The 15,113-nt window shown below is 41.2% G+C and overlaps 1 protein-coding gene across 6 annotated transcripts in view; it reads left to right on the top strand.

The window, feature by feature from the left end:
* Window positions 1-13,823, top strand: part of pcdh19 (protocadherin 19) — a 55,109-nt gene extending 41,286 nt beyond the window's left edge. For all 6 annotated transcript variants that reach the window (XM_078260265.1, XM_078260262.1, XM_078260264.1 and 3 more), the window contains exon 5: window positions 11,163-13,823. In XM_078260265.1, the coding sequence (XP_078116391.1) occupies window positions 11,163-11,722 (560 nt within the window). In that variant the 3' untranslated portion in view covers window positions 11,723-13,823. The remainder of the gene's footprint in view (window positions 1-11,162) is intronic.
* The last annotated feature ends 1,290 nt before the right edge of the window (window positions 13,824-15,113 follow it).

Below are 15,113 nucleotides of genomic sequence, written 5' to 3'. Positions count from 1 at the left end.
TTTTGACTCTGTTCATGTGTGAGAAAGGTCAAGAGCTAAAAAGAATGCAGAGTGGTGTTTCTGCATTGTGGCATAGCTGGCAGTGGTGGATAATCAAATTAGAGCAAATTCATCAACATTAGAAACATTATTCACAAGGGCCCTCGGATTTTGTATTGTTCTGCTAATAAGATGTTTCCTTTAGGCTACCACTTTCTGGGCATTAAGCTAATTATCATACCACATTAGTATATTATGTAAAATCAGGTTAGTGTTATCCATGTAAAAACTACAGTAACTGTTAGATTAATCTGCTTATTTACAGTTTATAAGGTATAAGTATGCAAAAAAAACAACACCTGTCTTACATTCCACTTTACTGTCATTGCTTTCATGTACAAATGACTAAGGGACAGAATTCACTCAATGGATGCATCTTGCCAACCAAATGTGACTTTTCAAACCCCGCTGTCCCCCTTCTCCTTAAAGGGGAGGATAAAAGGTAATGGGAGAGGTCGGCTGTTAAGTTTAATGGCAGACAGGAAAGTCTCAGAATGGCTCTTTTTAATGATGTGCCTGCTCTCATGCAGTCCTCGTTAAAGATGAGGCCAGGATGCATGCAGAGGACAGGGAGGGAACTGTGGCCAGACACTGCACTACCCCCCCCCCCAGCATCTGTAAGATCTGCAGTGGGGGTCTCAGGCTCCTTTGTCTGTTCACATTCTAGAAACCCTGCGCTCCTTTTATATTCAGCTCACATTAGCATCAGAAAATAAATAAAGCAAGCAATCAGGCCGTGACCTCTTATATCCACGGTGCTTCCAGCCCCCCTCCCTCCCTCCTTCTTCGCCTCCTCTGCTACACTCAACATAGGTTTAACTTGCTTGGATTTGCAACTGAATGTCAAGCTTGGTGTTTGGCTTTACCACAGGGCAGGTTGTTCCTCAGTTGTCTCCAGAGAAAAGGAACTCAAGGATCGAGGGGAGCGAGGGAATTTGATCTATGACACCTGTCACTTCCACTCTGCTGCACCTTGCTCCCTTGCCACACATAAGGACTTTTCATGTCACAGCTCAGCATGTTATCATGAGTGGGCACAGGGCCTGAGAAATCCAATTACTACCACTGTGTCAGACCCCTGCCATCTTCCTTATGTATGCTATAGTCATGTTCCTCAAATCCGAAAATATGTGCCTATTAGTTCCTTCTCTTTTGTTCAGACAAGGCTTCTACCTCCATTTCAATCTGTGTGTCTTAGATACAAGCTGCATCTCTTCTCATAGACTGCCTCACTGCTGACAATCCTCTTTATAGTGTAGCACTGGCTGGTGGGTGGCTAATGCTACGGACATTGGTTCTGACTGTCTGATTTAAGTGGTATCATGGTGCAGACCTCACTCCGGTGAATAATGGAGAACCTTGGAGTGTCTGCATGCCTCCCAGATGCCAAACTAAATGGCCTTTGTGATAGGGAAATAGAAAGCGTTAGAAAGGCTTCCCTCTTGCTTTGCCTCTGCCCAGTAGGTATAAATCTAATGCATCTCCACGCAGCAAGGGCCTAGCTGTTTCTTTCTTCTTTCTTTTATATGCCTTTGAGTGACACTGTCAATATGGCTTATGGTTCAAACCATGATCAGTGTCCCAGTGTGGCCCACCCCCTCTTACTGTATGTGTTTCTGCATGCTGGGCCGTAACCTGTCCATCACACTACATACCACCACACTCACCATGTTACAGTGTCCTACTTTCAGAGGTTGTTAAAATTGTCGAGAAAAGGAAGAAAAAAAGCAGAAAAGGGGAGAAAATGAGAGAGACTAGGAACCATGCTAGTGCTTCTGCGACAAGATAAAATGGAATATAAAACACAATCCTGGCTGACACAAAGTGAACATGACTGAATGAGAAGCCACATTGTATTAATTATGTAAGGCCACTCTTTTGAGGAAAAGCTAAAGCTCACAGAGAGAGGGAGAGAGAGGAAATCCTAAGATACTGGTATGCTTGTTTGGAGCTGGACACATTGACAGGCGTTGAAGTATTGTGTTTATTTCAGATGGCTAATAGAAATAGCACTTGAGAGAGGAAAAAATAATCTTAAAGAATGAGTATGAGAAATGTGTCTTTATGGCAAATGTGAGACTATAATGGTTTCTTACTCCATGATGTTTATGGGTTATAGTTTGTTCAAAACCAATTAAATCATAAATCTACTTTCCACACATTTTATGAGTTATGATTTTTGACTGTTGGGAAATCTTGGTGCTGGCGAAACATCTTTAATTTGTCATGGACCTCTCATTTATTAATTGAAAACTCCATGCCACACAAACCATTGTTTTCCCATCATTCAGTGTTATATTTCCCTGACATTTGCAGTTTGTATTTTCCCTCCTGCCCATTAGAATTGCTGAAAACTCACACTTAATATTAGTATAATAGGGATTTATTCCAGCTGGTAACACACTTATAGATTCATTGAAGTAATGTCTAATTGTCACTCTTGGTTTAGGTATTAAACAAAGTGACCTCAGTGACTCAGCTGACATAAGCAGGGTTTGATCAATGATCTCAGTCCATAGCGCTGTCATTCCTATGCCAGTGTCTCCTCTCCATCCCTTCTCCCTGTGTAGCTTTCCTCTACCCCCCAACCCCTTTCACAGATGTAATTTAAGAGTATGTTTCTGCCCCCCTTGCTTCTCCCAGACTCAAGGGTTTAGGAGCAAATTAGCTTGCTAGCTCGGTCAAGCTTAAACACAGAAACGCTGCATTTGTGCCAGTATATTTAAAGATGTCCTCTGCCGATGCATTGTTGAGGAAACGAGCCAAGCAGACAGAGGCAGGCAGGCAGGTGATCTGGCTGGCTGGCTGGCATGGCGGAGTGGGCAGGTCTGCAACTGGGACGCCAGCGGCCTGCTGTGCTGAGTTCTGGGGAGTGCATTGTATTGTTGGTGTGGGCCTGGAGCACCTGAACACAGGTTAATTCAAAGCCCATCATTAGAAGGGCAATTTGGTTGTGAGAATCGACAAGGGTGGCATTTGCTGTATCATGGCATTATAGTGAAGTACATTACATCAAAGTACAACCCAATACTTCTTCTACCTTGATCAAAAAATGAATACAAAGCTGGAAAATATTAGTGAATGTGACATTCTTGCTTCTTCAAACCATGAGAGCACTAGAATACCTATGAAAAAGTCAAAGATCTCCTGTGTTATATGAATGGAACACATTATTTCAAAGTTTTATTGTAGATGATATTATGTTTTTTGGTATCTGTCACTTACCAAAGTGTTTAATGTGGAAAGTGTTGTGAAGGTCAGGAACTCAATAGACTGCCAACCAGCCAACATAGCTGCAATTGTATAGTTAGCCTACCGTTAAAAAAAAGGCCCTTCAATCAGATACAATTCTCTCCTATTTGCCTTTCAGACACTTTTGAATTCCTGCCTGCATGATGTTTCCTCACAATATCCTGTTTTAAGTGGAAATATATCAAGTAATGTGAGTAAGATGAGCTCAAGTTGCAGTTTCATTTTGTCTAATTGCATTCTTTTTCATCCTGTATCTTTCATATTTTAAAATAATTATCCCTTTTAAGATACTTCAAACCCAAAGATGGGTTTTCTCTGATGAAATTCATCACTGAATTATACCCCTGATTAGTTTTTCTTGGAAATGTTTTATACAGTATGGCCACAAAAATGATCTAATTTACTGCCACAAAGTTATTAAGATGATTTCTTGTTCCAGTGACAGCGATATGATTACGGATGAAAGCACAGACATATTCCAAGTTATTTTACAGTTTTTAGTAATCAACTGTATGCAAATAACCATTTAACCAAAATACACTTCCTGACCCTCCTCCCATCATCATAATGTAGTAATAAATATGAATTTATTTTCCAACACCATGTATTCGAAAACCATGTACTACACCATGAACACCATGTAATTGTTTTTGGTTATTTTGTGATTTGACATTTTTTGCAACTAGAATGATGATGTTTTATCCCAAGTGCCCAACACATCCTACTGCATAGCCACATTCCAAAAAACTGTGAAATGGCTTTTTAAAAATGACAATCTATCTCCTTTTAGCTAAATTGGTTCAGAAGAAATTGCAGGTAACAACATGAGTAGTTTGCTCTAAAAGCAGTGATTTGACACAAACCGTAAATCATTAACAGAATCTGTTCAGTCTGTGGTTACTTTTTCATCATAACAGTCCGGAAGAAGGCCTTTTTCACTGCCAAGCACGTTGCTGGATTGGCAGTGTGGTTGAACATTTGGTCCCTGCTCAGGCAGACATGATGCCGGCCTTTCCAGAGGCTTTCTGATATTTTGTGTTTAGTCAAGTTCACCTCATGCAGCCAGGCTTAGGTATCTGTGCCGTTGTCCCTGAGTTAAATCCAGTTCAGAGTGCCTGTTGAAAGAGAGTTAAACAGCCACTGGCACATGTAGTGTATGAAAACCAGGGCATGAATTACGGTCTAAATACCTGCAGATCACACAAGATCTGACCGCTGTAAAACCTGCCCCTCCAAGCGTTGCATATGTCATGAAAGGTAATGCTTCTACAGCCTTACTGAGACACTGCAACCTCTAGGAGCCAGTGATGGTAGGAGCAACGCACAATAAGGTCTACTTAGCAAGCTTTTTTATAATATAGTATTTGTTGCCGGGGCATTAAAGCCAGCCAGGCCACCCGACCCATGCATGTCATCATGACAACCAGCTCGCATCGTTTCCACTACATCAAGCAGTCCATTGGCTAGTGGTCCTGCTTTGAAACAAAACAGTGCTCTGCGATGACATAGTGATTTATAAAACAGCATAGCGATTGCTTTTTTTCCTCCCGCTGCTGTTACACAGCTGTTAAACAGATGCTGTTTGTACCAATTTAGAAGCTAGTGCATTGTTTGTCAACACCAGTTTGGAAATTCATTCTTTATACCAAGACCTGCTGGAGAATGCACAGGCTGGGCTGGATGGGCCCGCAGAGGGAAGGGATACAGACAGAAGAAGTAAACATTTGCAGAATTTGGCTCTAACTGTGGCTCGCTTTTAAAACAGTTACTGACAAGTGCTTATTAAGAATTGCAACTGTAAGACTGGCTCAAAATTAAGTTAACCTGCCATTTTGCATCTGCTTTTGGCACAGGCAGGCCTGGTGGAAGTGACTGTCAGACACTCTCTGCAGTGCAGGATGGATTAGACAGTGAATTCGTTCTTGATAAATTGACTGGTACTAACGCTCAGAAACAGAACCAGTGCCACGTGAACTCCTGGACTTACCAGCCGTATGACAGTACTAACAAGACCGCCCAGTGAGTCTAATTTACTCTACAATTAATATTTGACAGGAAGAGTGGAAGGAATTCTGGTCAGATAGGCAGAAATAAGAGATTTTTGGGTGAAGGATTTATTTAATTACAGCAATGTACGTGACACAGCAGTACTGATGAGAGGAGGACAGAAGGAGGAGAAGCATAAAGGATTGGCTTGTGCAGGGAGCTGCGAGGGATGAATCTGGGGGTGTCGGAGGGGGATAGCTTGATGTGACTGAACCAGATGCTGAGGGGAGAAGGAGAGGACTCGGTGCTGTGTAGAGAATGATGGCTTGCATGGCGTTGTAAGGGTGCCCCTCTACTGTTTGTAAAAACAAGACCATCACACTCCATCTTGCCGCTCCCGCAGGAGCCAGGCCTCCAGGCTGATTTATGGCCCACAGACTGAATTGGCTGGCAGGGATGACGGCAGTGCTTGGACTCTCCCTGGTGAGTAGTGTGGAAGGCTGCTTTGCCCAGCCGCAGCCTCAGCTGGCCGTAGACCTGCCCTCTGCTGTAGTTAGGGCAGACTAGATGTTAAGCTCCATCCCCAGTGTTAGGACCAGGCAGGGCCAAATGTGTTGTCTCAAGCATGCTTTGGAGTCTGAGCACCAACCATTCACAGACGGTGTTTAGTATTTTAAGCCCCCAACGTCATCTTCCAGGCAGCTCTGCCTGGAAGGCACTAGGATTAGGCAATGGTTAGGGTTAGAGTTAAGGTTAGGGTTAGGTGCCTTGAAGTCGACGGACGCAGCGCTGCCTTGAAATCGACGTTGGGGGCTTAAAACACCATTGAGCTTCGCAGACAGTCATCCTCTATTCGGCTGGTGCCATATTTTCTGATTTTTTTTTCCCTCCAATGTGATACTTTCATCAGCTTCTGCATCACGGGCTCCATCAAGACTCTGTAGTAACAATTTAGATTTAATCAATCTTTGCCATGTGACTGCCAGGATGGAAAATTAATATGGAGTGCAATTAGAAAGCAGCCATCTCACTGTCAAAGATACACCAAGATGAGAGCAGAAAAGTGGACGACATTTTTGCAGCAAATAAAATCTTTCTGTACACCACCGCTCCCAGAATGTCCTCAGAAAGGGGACTGAGGTCACATGTATTTAAGATTTTTATGTAGATCGAATTCTTTTGGACTATATACTAGTCCTCTCGCACAGCTATATATATGCTACTTAAAGCAAGTCAGAGTTGCTGTTTGCTCTTTTAATCACCAGTACTCAGTAATTGCTTCTCAGACTATAGACAAGCTGTATTTGATAGCTTTGTCACAGCATTTGATAGGGTGTAATATCAAAGACGGTAAGAAAAGAACAGGAAAGCAAGTTAAATCAAATGGAATCGGTAAAGTCTATGCAGGTCACAAGTAAAGTATATTTAGGTTAAAATTGCTCTATTATTGTTGCTTTCATAACCGCTACATCACAGTAATATCTACATTATACCGTCTGGCTGTCTGTTCACGGGTGTCTATTTTCATATGACAAACAGAATCAGGACATTTATTGTTACCCCTACAACAAAAATGTAAGCGTACAGAGGAAATACAAAAAAGGAGTTTAAGCCAAAAGTGGCAGACATTCTTTGTAACATGATTTATCATGCCACGCTGCTGTTCCAAATTCTTTTTAGGGTTCATCATGTTGTAAAACCAAACTGACTGAATTGTGTCACACAGCAAGTCCCCATCGCCTTTAGGCTTCAGTTAAACTAAGAAATAGAAAATGAAGATTCTGTCACCTGAATCTGGTTTCACATTAACTCAACCCCGTCTCTGTCCCTCCAATCTGGCCATCTGGTTATTGTGGCTGCTTACACTCATTTGTAGGATTACATCATTGTTTTCAACCTTGAGGCTGTGTGCATTAATTTTGGAGGGGACTAGCGCCTGTGTTTTCCAAGCCAGGCTCCATGTGTGAGCCAACCAGGACGCAAAATAGCTGGCGAAAAGCTTGGTTAATTTCAGTTCAGTTTCAGTGAACACATCCCTTCCCTTTCAGGGGATTTTAGTCTTTTGCTGATTCCTCTTTTTTGTTACATTGGCAACAAACAAATAGCACCTCCAGCTGTATGACATGAAGGGATCATTATACTGTGTGCGGTGCACAGGGGTAAATTGAGCAATGAGCTTGTCAAGTTATGGGATCCCCATGCTGAAGCTGAAGCTCTGTCTGCTGTAACTTGAAGTTAAGACGCCTTCATCTGATTGAGGGAAACCGTCAGGATTGAATCGGTTGCTGGCAGGCTGTAGATGCGAGATGAAATGGCAGGGAACGTGTGGGTTTTCTCCCCGTGAAGATGCAAAGTGATGGTATTCCAGGTAACTACAAAGAGAAAAATATGACCAGCATTATCAGGAGAATTTGGCTTTTGCAATTGAAGTGGCAATATTTATTATTTTTCGTAACCATGCACATCAGTACAAGCACATTTAAAGGTACCCCCAGTGCATTTGCAGTCTTTCGACTTAATTCAGTATTAAAGTGCAGTATGTCTGATTTTATACTATAACAGTGCTGTGCAACCTGTAACATGTTTTTTTGTGTGCCTCCACTACCAGTGCACTGTTTGTATTTTACGTAAATGTGGAACACTAAAAAACTCAGGCAGCCTCCACCTCTCGATGGAGCTCCCTCAGTAATTAATAGGTATTAAATCATAGCTAGGAAATGTTCCCAATGACATCCTGCTCTGTACTGTACTTTAAGTCTGCTCCTGGAACTGATTGGCAAGCTTAATTTCCTGATGACTTTGAATACACATTCACAGCAGGAGGTGCTTTCACTTCTGCTCTGTACGTGTTGACTTCCAAACCTAATCGTCGCTGTAAAAAACATTAATTCATCTCTTACAATTACAGATTACAGATTTTTGGAATAGGAGGAGATTGTGTTTTGTTAGAGGTCAATGGACTGTTACATTTTTTATTAAAATTTTGTCTCTTCCATTTTTTGTAGGTCTTTTAGAGCAACATCTGTGTTTTATAAAGCTCTGAGCAGAGGCAGGATGTGTGAGTGTTAATGGCACTTGGCTTTCATAACAATGCCATTTACAACCCAGTTGCTCTCCCATAGACCCCTAAAGGAAAGGAGAGAAAATGCCATTCACTGCATATGCATGCACTGCTAAGTAGAGAGCATACAACTTGTGTATATTGCTTTGTGCCTCAAGGCTTTTCATGCTTTAGGCTATAGAAAAAAGCCAAAGTATCCAGAGGAAATTGCATTTATAACCAAGATGCTTGTAAATCTTTAATTAGCTAAGAAAAAATATCTTCTTTGTCAAACAAGATTTGGGGAGGAATTCCAGATTACTAAATGTATTGAAGTCAAATGTGTTTGAAAGTTTTTACTTAAAAGTTTGAAATTTACATTACAACTTTTAACCGCATATTTCGTGCAGAGTTTTTCAATGCCAGCAAGTACTAAAATATAATATTCCTAAAAACACTTTACATTGCTTTTATGCCTGCCATATTGACATCTTTATTGTTTGCATTTTTTTGAAAGAAATGCATCAAAAAGGATATCAAAATAGATTTAATGACAAAGCAGTTACATAGGATTAAAAAGGGAAACATGGGATTTGAAAGGGCTTTAAAAATACTGTCGCACTTGGGCGGTTTAGCTCTGTTGGTAGAACAGGTGCACATATATAGAGGTTTACTCCTCGACGCAGCGGCCGCATGTTTGACTCTGATCTGCGGCCCTTTGCAGCATGTCATTCCTCCTCTCTCTCCTCTTTCATGTCTTCATCTGTCTGTGAAAATAAAGGCCTAAAAATGTTTTTTTTTATTTATTTTTTTAAATAAAATCAAATAAAAAAATAAATAAAAAAAATACCGTCGCAGTGGACAGTCTAATCTGGTGTGGGCATGTTTTTGTTTTTTTTATTCATCGCCCTACATTATGTTCATGCTACCTGGTAAAGACTTTTGTAAAGACTTTTGATTACATTATTACATTCTGATTGGATCCCTTCTCTTTAAACAAAACCCCCAGCTTCGTGCCTTTTGTCTCCTTGATTGCAGCCGCTGCAGTCCCTTGGACCAATCAGCATTATTGCAGATTTACATACATACAGGAATGGAAAATATCTCATTCTCTCTTTCTTACTTTTTGGCCTCATAAAATTATTTTAACTGTATAGTGATTTTATAAAACTAACTATTTATGCTGGAGTGTGGATAATGTGGATGATAGTGTGTAATGATATTTTATAAAGCTTATATTTTTTACACAGAAAGAATTCCTTTAAGATGTTGTAATTGTAGACTATATGTGAGAGGCATATTACAATGCTGTCCCTTGTAGGGAAGAGGATGTCTCAGTCCGCATTTATTGGGGAGAATACCGTGTGTGTGTGTGTGTGTGTGTGTGTGTGTGTGTGTGTCAGCGTGCATCTAAACACAAACATGATCAAAGGAAGCTAATTCTGTGCCGCCTCAATCTCACTATGAAGCATGCGTGTGGACGTTGGTCAATCATGCATTTTTGTGTGCTGGTGTTCATTTCCAGCCTTCAAGCATGATGATGCCTTCAGAACTCTACTTCCCATATTTGTGTTCAAACAGCCTATGATACCATTTACTCATGCATCTAGTCATTTAGTCACCATGTTATCTGTCAGTCTCATCAGATTATATTTTATGAGCGACAGCTCTGGCATATCTGTCCCCGAAAAGCCCATCCAATCTTTAAATATCGATCCCCAGGGTCTAAGCTGAGGTGCCTCTCATGAGTGCAGGGAAGAAGGGAGAAAAACAGATCATTAGTGATTTTAATTAGGTGATCTGTCAAGCTGCGATTGCCAGATGTAAGCGTATGCATTTGGGTCGATGGCAATCCCTCTCACAATCCCCTCTTGTCACCTTGGGCCTCTGGAACGGAGGATGGCTCTTGCTAGAAGTGAAACAAGCAGTAGGGGAGCACAGAAATGTGTCATTGCGCATCTGTGTGGCAGGTTCTTTCTCAAGATAGGCAGGTAGACAACACAACAGAGATTTTGGAATTGTTCTCGTTTCTAGGGCTGAATCATTTAGAGAGTATGTACTATACATCTTTCCTTAATGATTTCTAGCACCAAGCTCTTTCAGCATTTACGGTGTACATATATGTGAATTAAAACAAACAGTAAAAGCCTGATTACAGCCTTTCAGTTTGAGAGCATGACACTTTTGATGTTGTTATAACGATGTAAAAACTGTCTTGAAAGTACCTCCCCTCTGACACAACAAAGTACGAAAGAGTGCAGTTATATAGACTCAGGCAAATCTTTTTTTCACTCCAGCGTTAAACATCATTACATATTTATAAGTCGGCGCCAGATGACAGAGACAGAGAGGAAGAGAGAGACAAACCAGGCAACAACACAGCAACTCGTCTGGTGTCTCTGTGAGATATCTGATCGCACTGTTTAAACCTGCCTTTCATCTAGTGTTGCTACAGAAAACCCAATTATACAAGAGTTGCAAATGGACTTTTGATTTAACAATACATAATTCAATTGGCATATTAGAAGTGCCCTAAACCTCCAGCGCTAGTTATCAGTTTTAACAGGGCTTGAGCAGATTCAGGGATGCATTGCAAGTGAAAGCAAATCATTCAGAAATGTTTAATTTGGGCTGTTTTTTATTAAAACAAAATGCAGGATTGATTTTCATTTATTTATTCTTTTATTTATTTATTAGGTTTGGCTTACTTAAATCAAATGAAGGCCATGTGGGAGAGAAAACAGAGATGAGATCTGTGTGCAAATGAGTATAAATGTCGAAAATAAAGCTGGTTTTACAGACAAATCTAACAATCATGTTTTCTCTTTCTTTTGTGTCTTCACAGATCCCAGCGAAGGCTTTCACTGCCAGGATGAGTGTCGCATCCTAGGCCACTCTGACCGCTGTTGGATGCCTCGTGTCCCAATCCCGGCGCGTGCCAAGTCACCCGAGCACGGCCGTAATGTCATCGCTTTGTCTATTGAGGCCACCACAGTGGACGTGCCCCACTACGAGAATGGCACCACCAAGAGGACTTTTGCCACCTTCGGCAAGGATGGGCCTGAGGACGTGGAACGGGGAGAGTTTAAGGGAAAGCGGACTCAGGAGTCTCAGGTGTGTAGCCCCAAGGCCAATGGAGGGGCTGTTCGTGAAGCTGGCAATGGGCGCGAGGCAGCCAGCCCCATCACTTCCCCTGTGCACCTGAAGAGCCCAGTGTCCAAGCCGTCATCTGCCTACAACACGCTGAAATGCCGCGATGCAGAGCGAATCGCCAACCACAGCCTGCTGCGGCAGCCGGAGGGGAAGGACAGTGAGCCAGCTGTCAGGGAGATCAACACGCTTCTCCACGATGGCCGAGACAAGGAATCCCCCAGCAGCAAGCGCCTGAAGGACATTGTGCTTTAGCGAGCTTCTCTATGACACACACCAACATTCATACACACGCCGTGTAAACTCACATATATGTACCCCACAATAGCTGTGTGTACAGGAGAAGAAAGTCAGGCTGTGGAAGTATAGAGACACACCCATTTGCAGTATACAATATTCAAGAACCAGCTCGTGCTGAGGATGATGAACTGTAGTATGCTGCAGCTAGTTGTGTGCTTAAGCCGAGGTAGTGGATGTGGCTTTGTTGTAGTCGCAGTACTTTTTCCTTGTTTGCGTTTTGTTCCGTTTTCTTTCTATCAGTCTTCAAGGAGTGGACAGGCAGGTTACTGTTGTCTGCATGGACATGGCCAGTGGACCTCTCCAGCGCTTGCGCCGAAGCAGGACACTGCGTGTTTGGACACCTGAGGTGCCAATTCATAAGTACAGTTATGCCTTTTGAACTACTTTTGTATAACAAACTGATATTTGCCTTCTTTGGTTTTGCAGTTTGTTCTAGCTGCCAAAATCGCTCTTTGTTCCTTTGTATAGTGAGCTCCATCAATGTTATAAACGACATACACAGGACTCAATCTCAAAATATTCTCAATTTACTCCTTCAACAGTTGTCAGTGCATTCAGGGGAAGGAAAGAGAGGCCTCCCAGTCTCATTTGCCTCTTCCCCTGACTAAAAAGAGAAACTTTATCTGCGTATCCCTGAGGACATCCCAGTGTCATCAGACTGTGAGGTCTTTACAGTATTTATATTTTATCAAGGATGGAGCTAAATGAACTCTCGCTATCTGCCCAGCCGCTCTGAACACTGAAAGTGGGACAGACATCCTTGTGTTCAAATTGAGTTGTATGAAAAAAAGGACTCACTGCTTTTGAAATCTCCTGTGCCCAACCTTGATTGTAGCCAGAGGAGCACAAATTAGAACTTTGTGCTCTGGTCTTGTACTTTTTTTGACTTTTGACTATGGGGCTAGGATAGAAGGGATCGTCACTCATGTCTTGCTATGTGAAACTCTATATGGTTTACTATTACCATTTTTAATAACCTGTTGTTATGTGACAATCCCTTTAATGTTTTGTTTCAAGAGAAAAAAACAAATAAACATTGGTGTTCAACTGAAGCTACAGTAGCGTTTGTTACACAAACACAAAAATAAAAAAAAACATATATGCCAAAATATATTTTATAAATAATTTAAAAAATGTATAATGAGAATATTTAATGCTGTGTAGTTATTTTATGAGTAAGTTATACTTGAAATTAACTTGCTTTTGTTCATTTGTCTTTTGCTTTTATATTGGATCGGATTTGTTTTTTATTTTCAAAATGAACTTGGATTATTTTTGGTTTACTGTGTGACCCCTGGCAACTGTTGCAGTCTACCTTGTTGTAAAGAGTTTCTTATTGGTCAGTTCTTGTGCCATCAAGTTTCTGTGTGGGCTACTAGAAAATGTAAAAAGACAAAAAAAAAAAGCAATATCAGCACCAACATTAGTGTGTCCGTTCAATGAGCTTAGAGTGAGATAGCAAAAGAAACCAAAAAACATGCAAACAAAACCTTAAAAATTGCAGGATGTTGCTTAATCTTAGTATCTAAGGAGGATAAAGAACATCTCCTAGTGTTCTTCAAGCTGGTAGCAGGGTGTCACCTACTGTATTTTATCTGTCTAATGAGTCGCCTTTCCTATTGGGCCCAATCAAGTTTAGACAAGACTTTCAGCCTCAACTGAGGGCATTCAGACGCAAAGACTAGCTTTGCTCAGCACTGCTGTCACCCTGTGCCATCTGTTTTCAGTTGATCTCAAAGATAAGGTTGAGACCAGAGAGGTATAAACAGGGCTCTTCCCTCCTACAAGCACCACACAACAGACTGGGTGGAATCATGTTTGAACAAACTAAGGTCTTGGAAGAACCGTGTTGCACATCAGCAATGTGGTTTTATGTTGCTTTGCAGTAAACTATGTACAATGTGGAAAAATATGAATGAAAATTGACAAATTGCATACAACAAACTAGATCTTGTAGCTGAATGTTTTGCTGGTCTCACCCATGGCTTCTGGCAACATGAAAATCGGAATAATCACTGAATGTATACAGCAGCTTATAATTAAACTATTAAATGTCCTTTGCTCTGTTTCCTTGTCTTTACTCATCACAAGTCAATATTAAATCAAATATTGTACAGATGTTCTTTGTGTAAGGAATTATGAACTATAATGATACTGGAGCTATTCATTTTTTTTGTCTTTTTTCTTTAAGCGAATAAGACTTTTTGGACTTGTTTGTGGAAACTGTTTCTAAGTGTCAGGCTTCTGGGTGGGCTTTCACCTTGGCAACGGTCAATGATCAGCCTACAAAGATTGAAAATGTTTTTCCTCCTTTTTTAACAAGCTAACGCATTGGTTAAGCATGGTTAGCAAACATTCATCATTTGGTTGGAACCATTGTAGCCCACTGTTAATTTTGTAATTTACTTGGAAACTGGAAGTTAGCTAGCTAGGCTTACTAGCTTCTACTGGAAACATGGAAGGGGGGGGGGGGCTGTATTTGGGCTAAGGTAACATAAGGCTTAATTTTGATGCGCGGGAAATTTAATAGGGCTGAGGAAACATAGGGCCTAATTTTTTGACTGGGGGGGGGATTTCACAGAAATGCGGGAACATAGGGTTGAGGGAACATAGAGCCTAATTTTGATGCGTGGGGAATTTTATAGATATGAGGGAACATGGAGTAACATATTTTCTTAAATAACAGAAGGGACTAAGCAATGGCTAACAATGTCAGCCTCCCAGCTGGTCAACTGCCTGTGTGATCCATGGATGTGTAAAGAGTGTGACCATTAAACAATTTTTAGTGCCTGTCCACACAGATATTGCACCAATCAGATTACCACTACTAACACTATGTAGGGTGCACTGTGGCAGCAGAAAAATAAATAAAACTTAAATTCCTCCTTTTTGGTGATTACAATTACTATCAAATAAATACACAAGCCGAAACAAAAAAACAAGGATATGTCTACTAATTTCTAGCAAAAACATGTTTTTTTAGGTTTGATTTAAAGGGGCTGTAGGCGATATCCAGCACATTAACATAGCAGCAAACAAAAACTTTCTATGTAAAGATATGGTGGAGTAATGGCGTCCTGAGCAGAGAATGAAGTCACACTACCTCTGTGTGTGTTGTAATCTGAGCTTCTCTGTTCTTTGTTTTGATAGCCTGTCTGGCCGCACGTGCATATGAGTGCCTTCTGAGTTGGTATCAGACGCCAAGGACCACGACAAATCATCAGCATTTGACGAGTTGGGGAACAGTCTGTGAAAGCGTCTAGGCAATCCTAGACCTCTTTTTCAAGGTGAATGTGGGCTACAACAGTATGCATCAATTCTTTTTTTTTCTTTCAATTTTGTGATG

The sequence above is a fragment of the Sander vitreus genome, chromosome 10, assembly GCF_031162955.1.
Source record: "Sander vitreus isolate 19-12246 chromosome 10, sanVit1, whole genome shotgun sequence".
Taxonomy (NCBI): Eukaryota; Metazoa; Chordata; class Actinopteri; order Perciformes; family Percidae; genus Sander; species Sander vitreus.
Note: the sequence above shows the minus strand (reverse complement) of the source record. Positions and strands in the feature narration are given on the sequence as shown.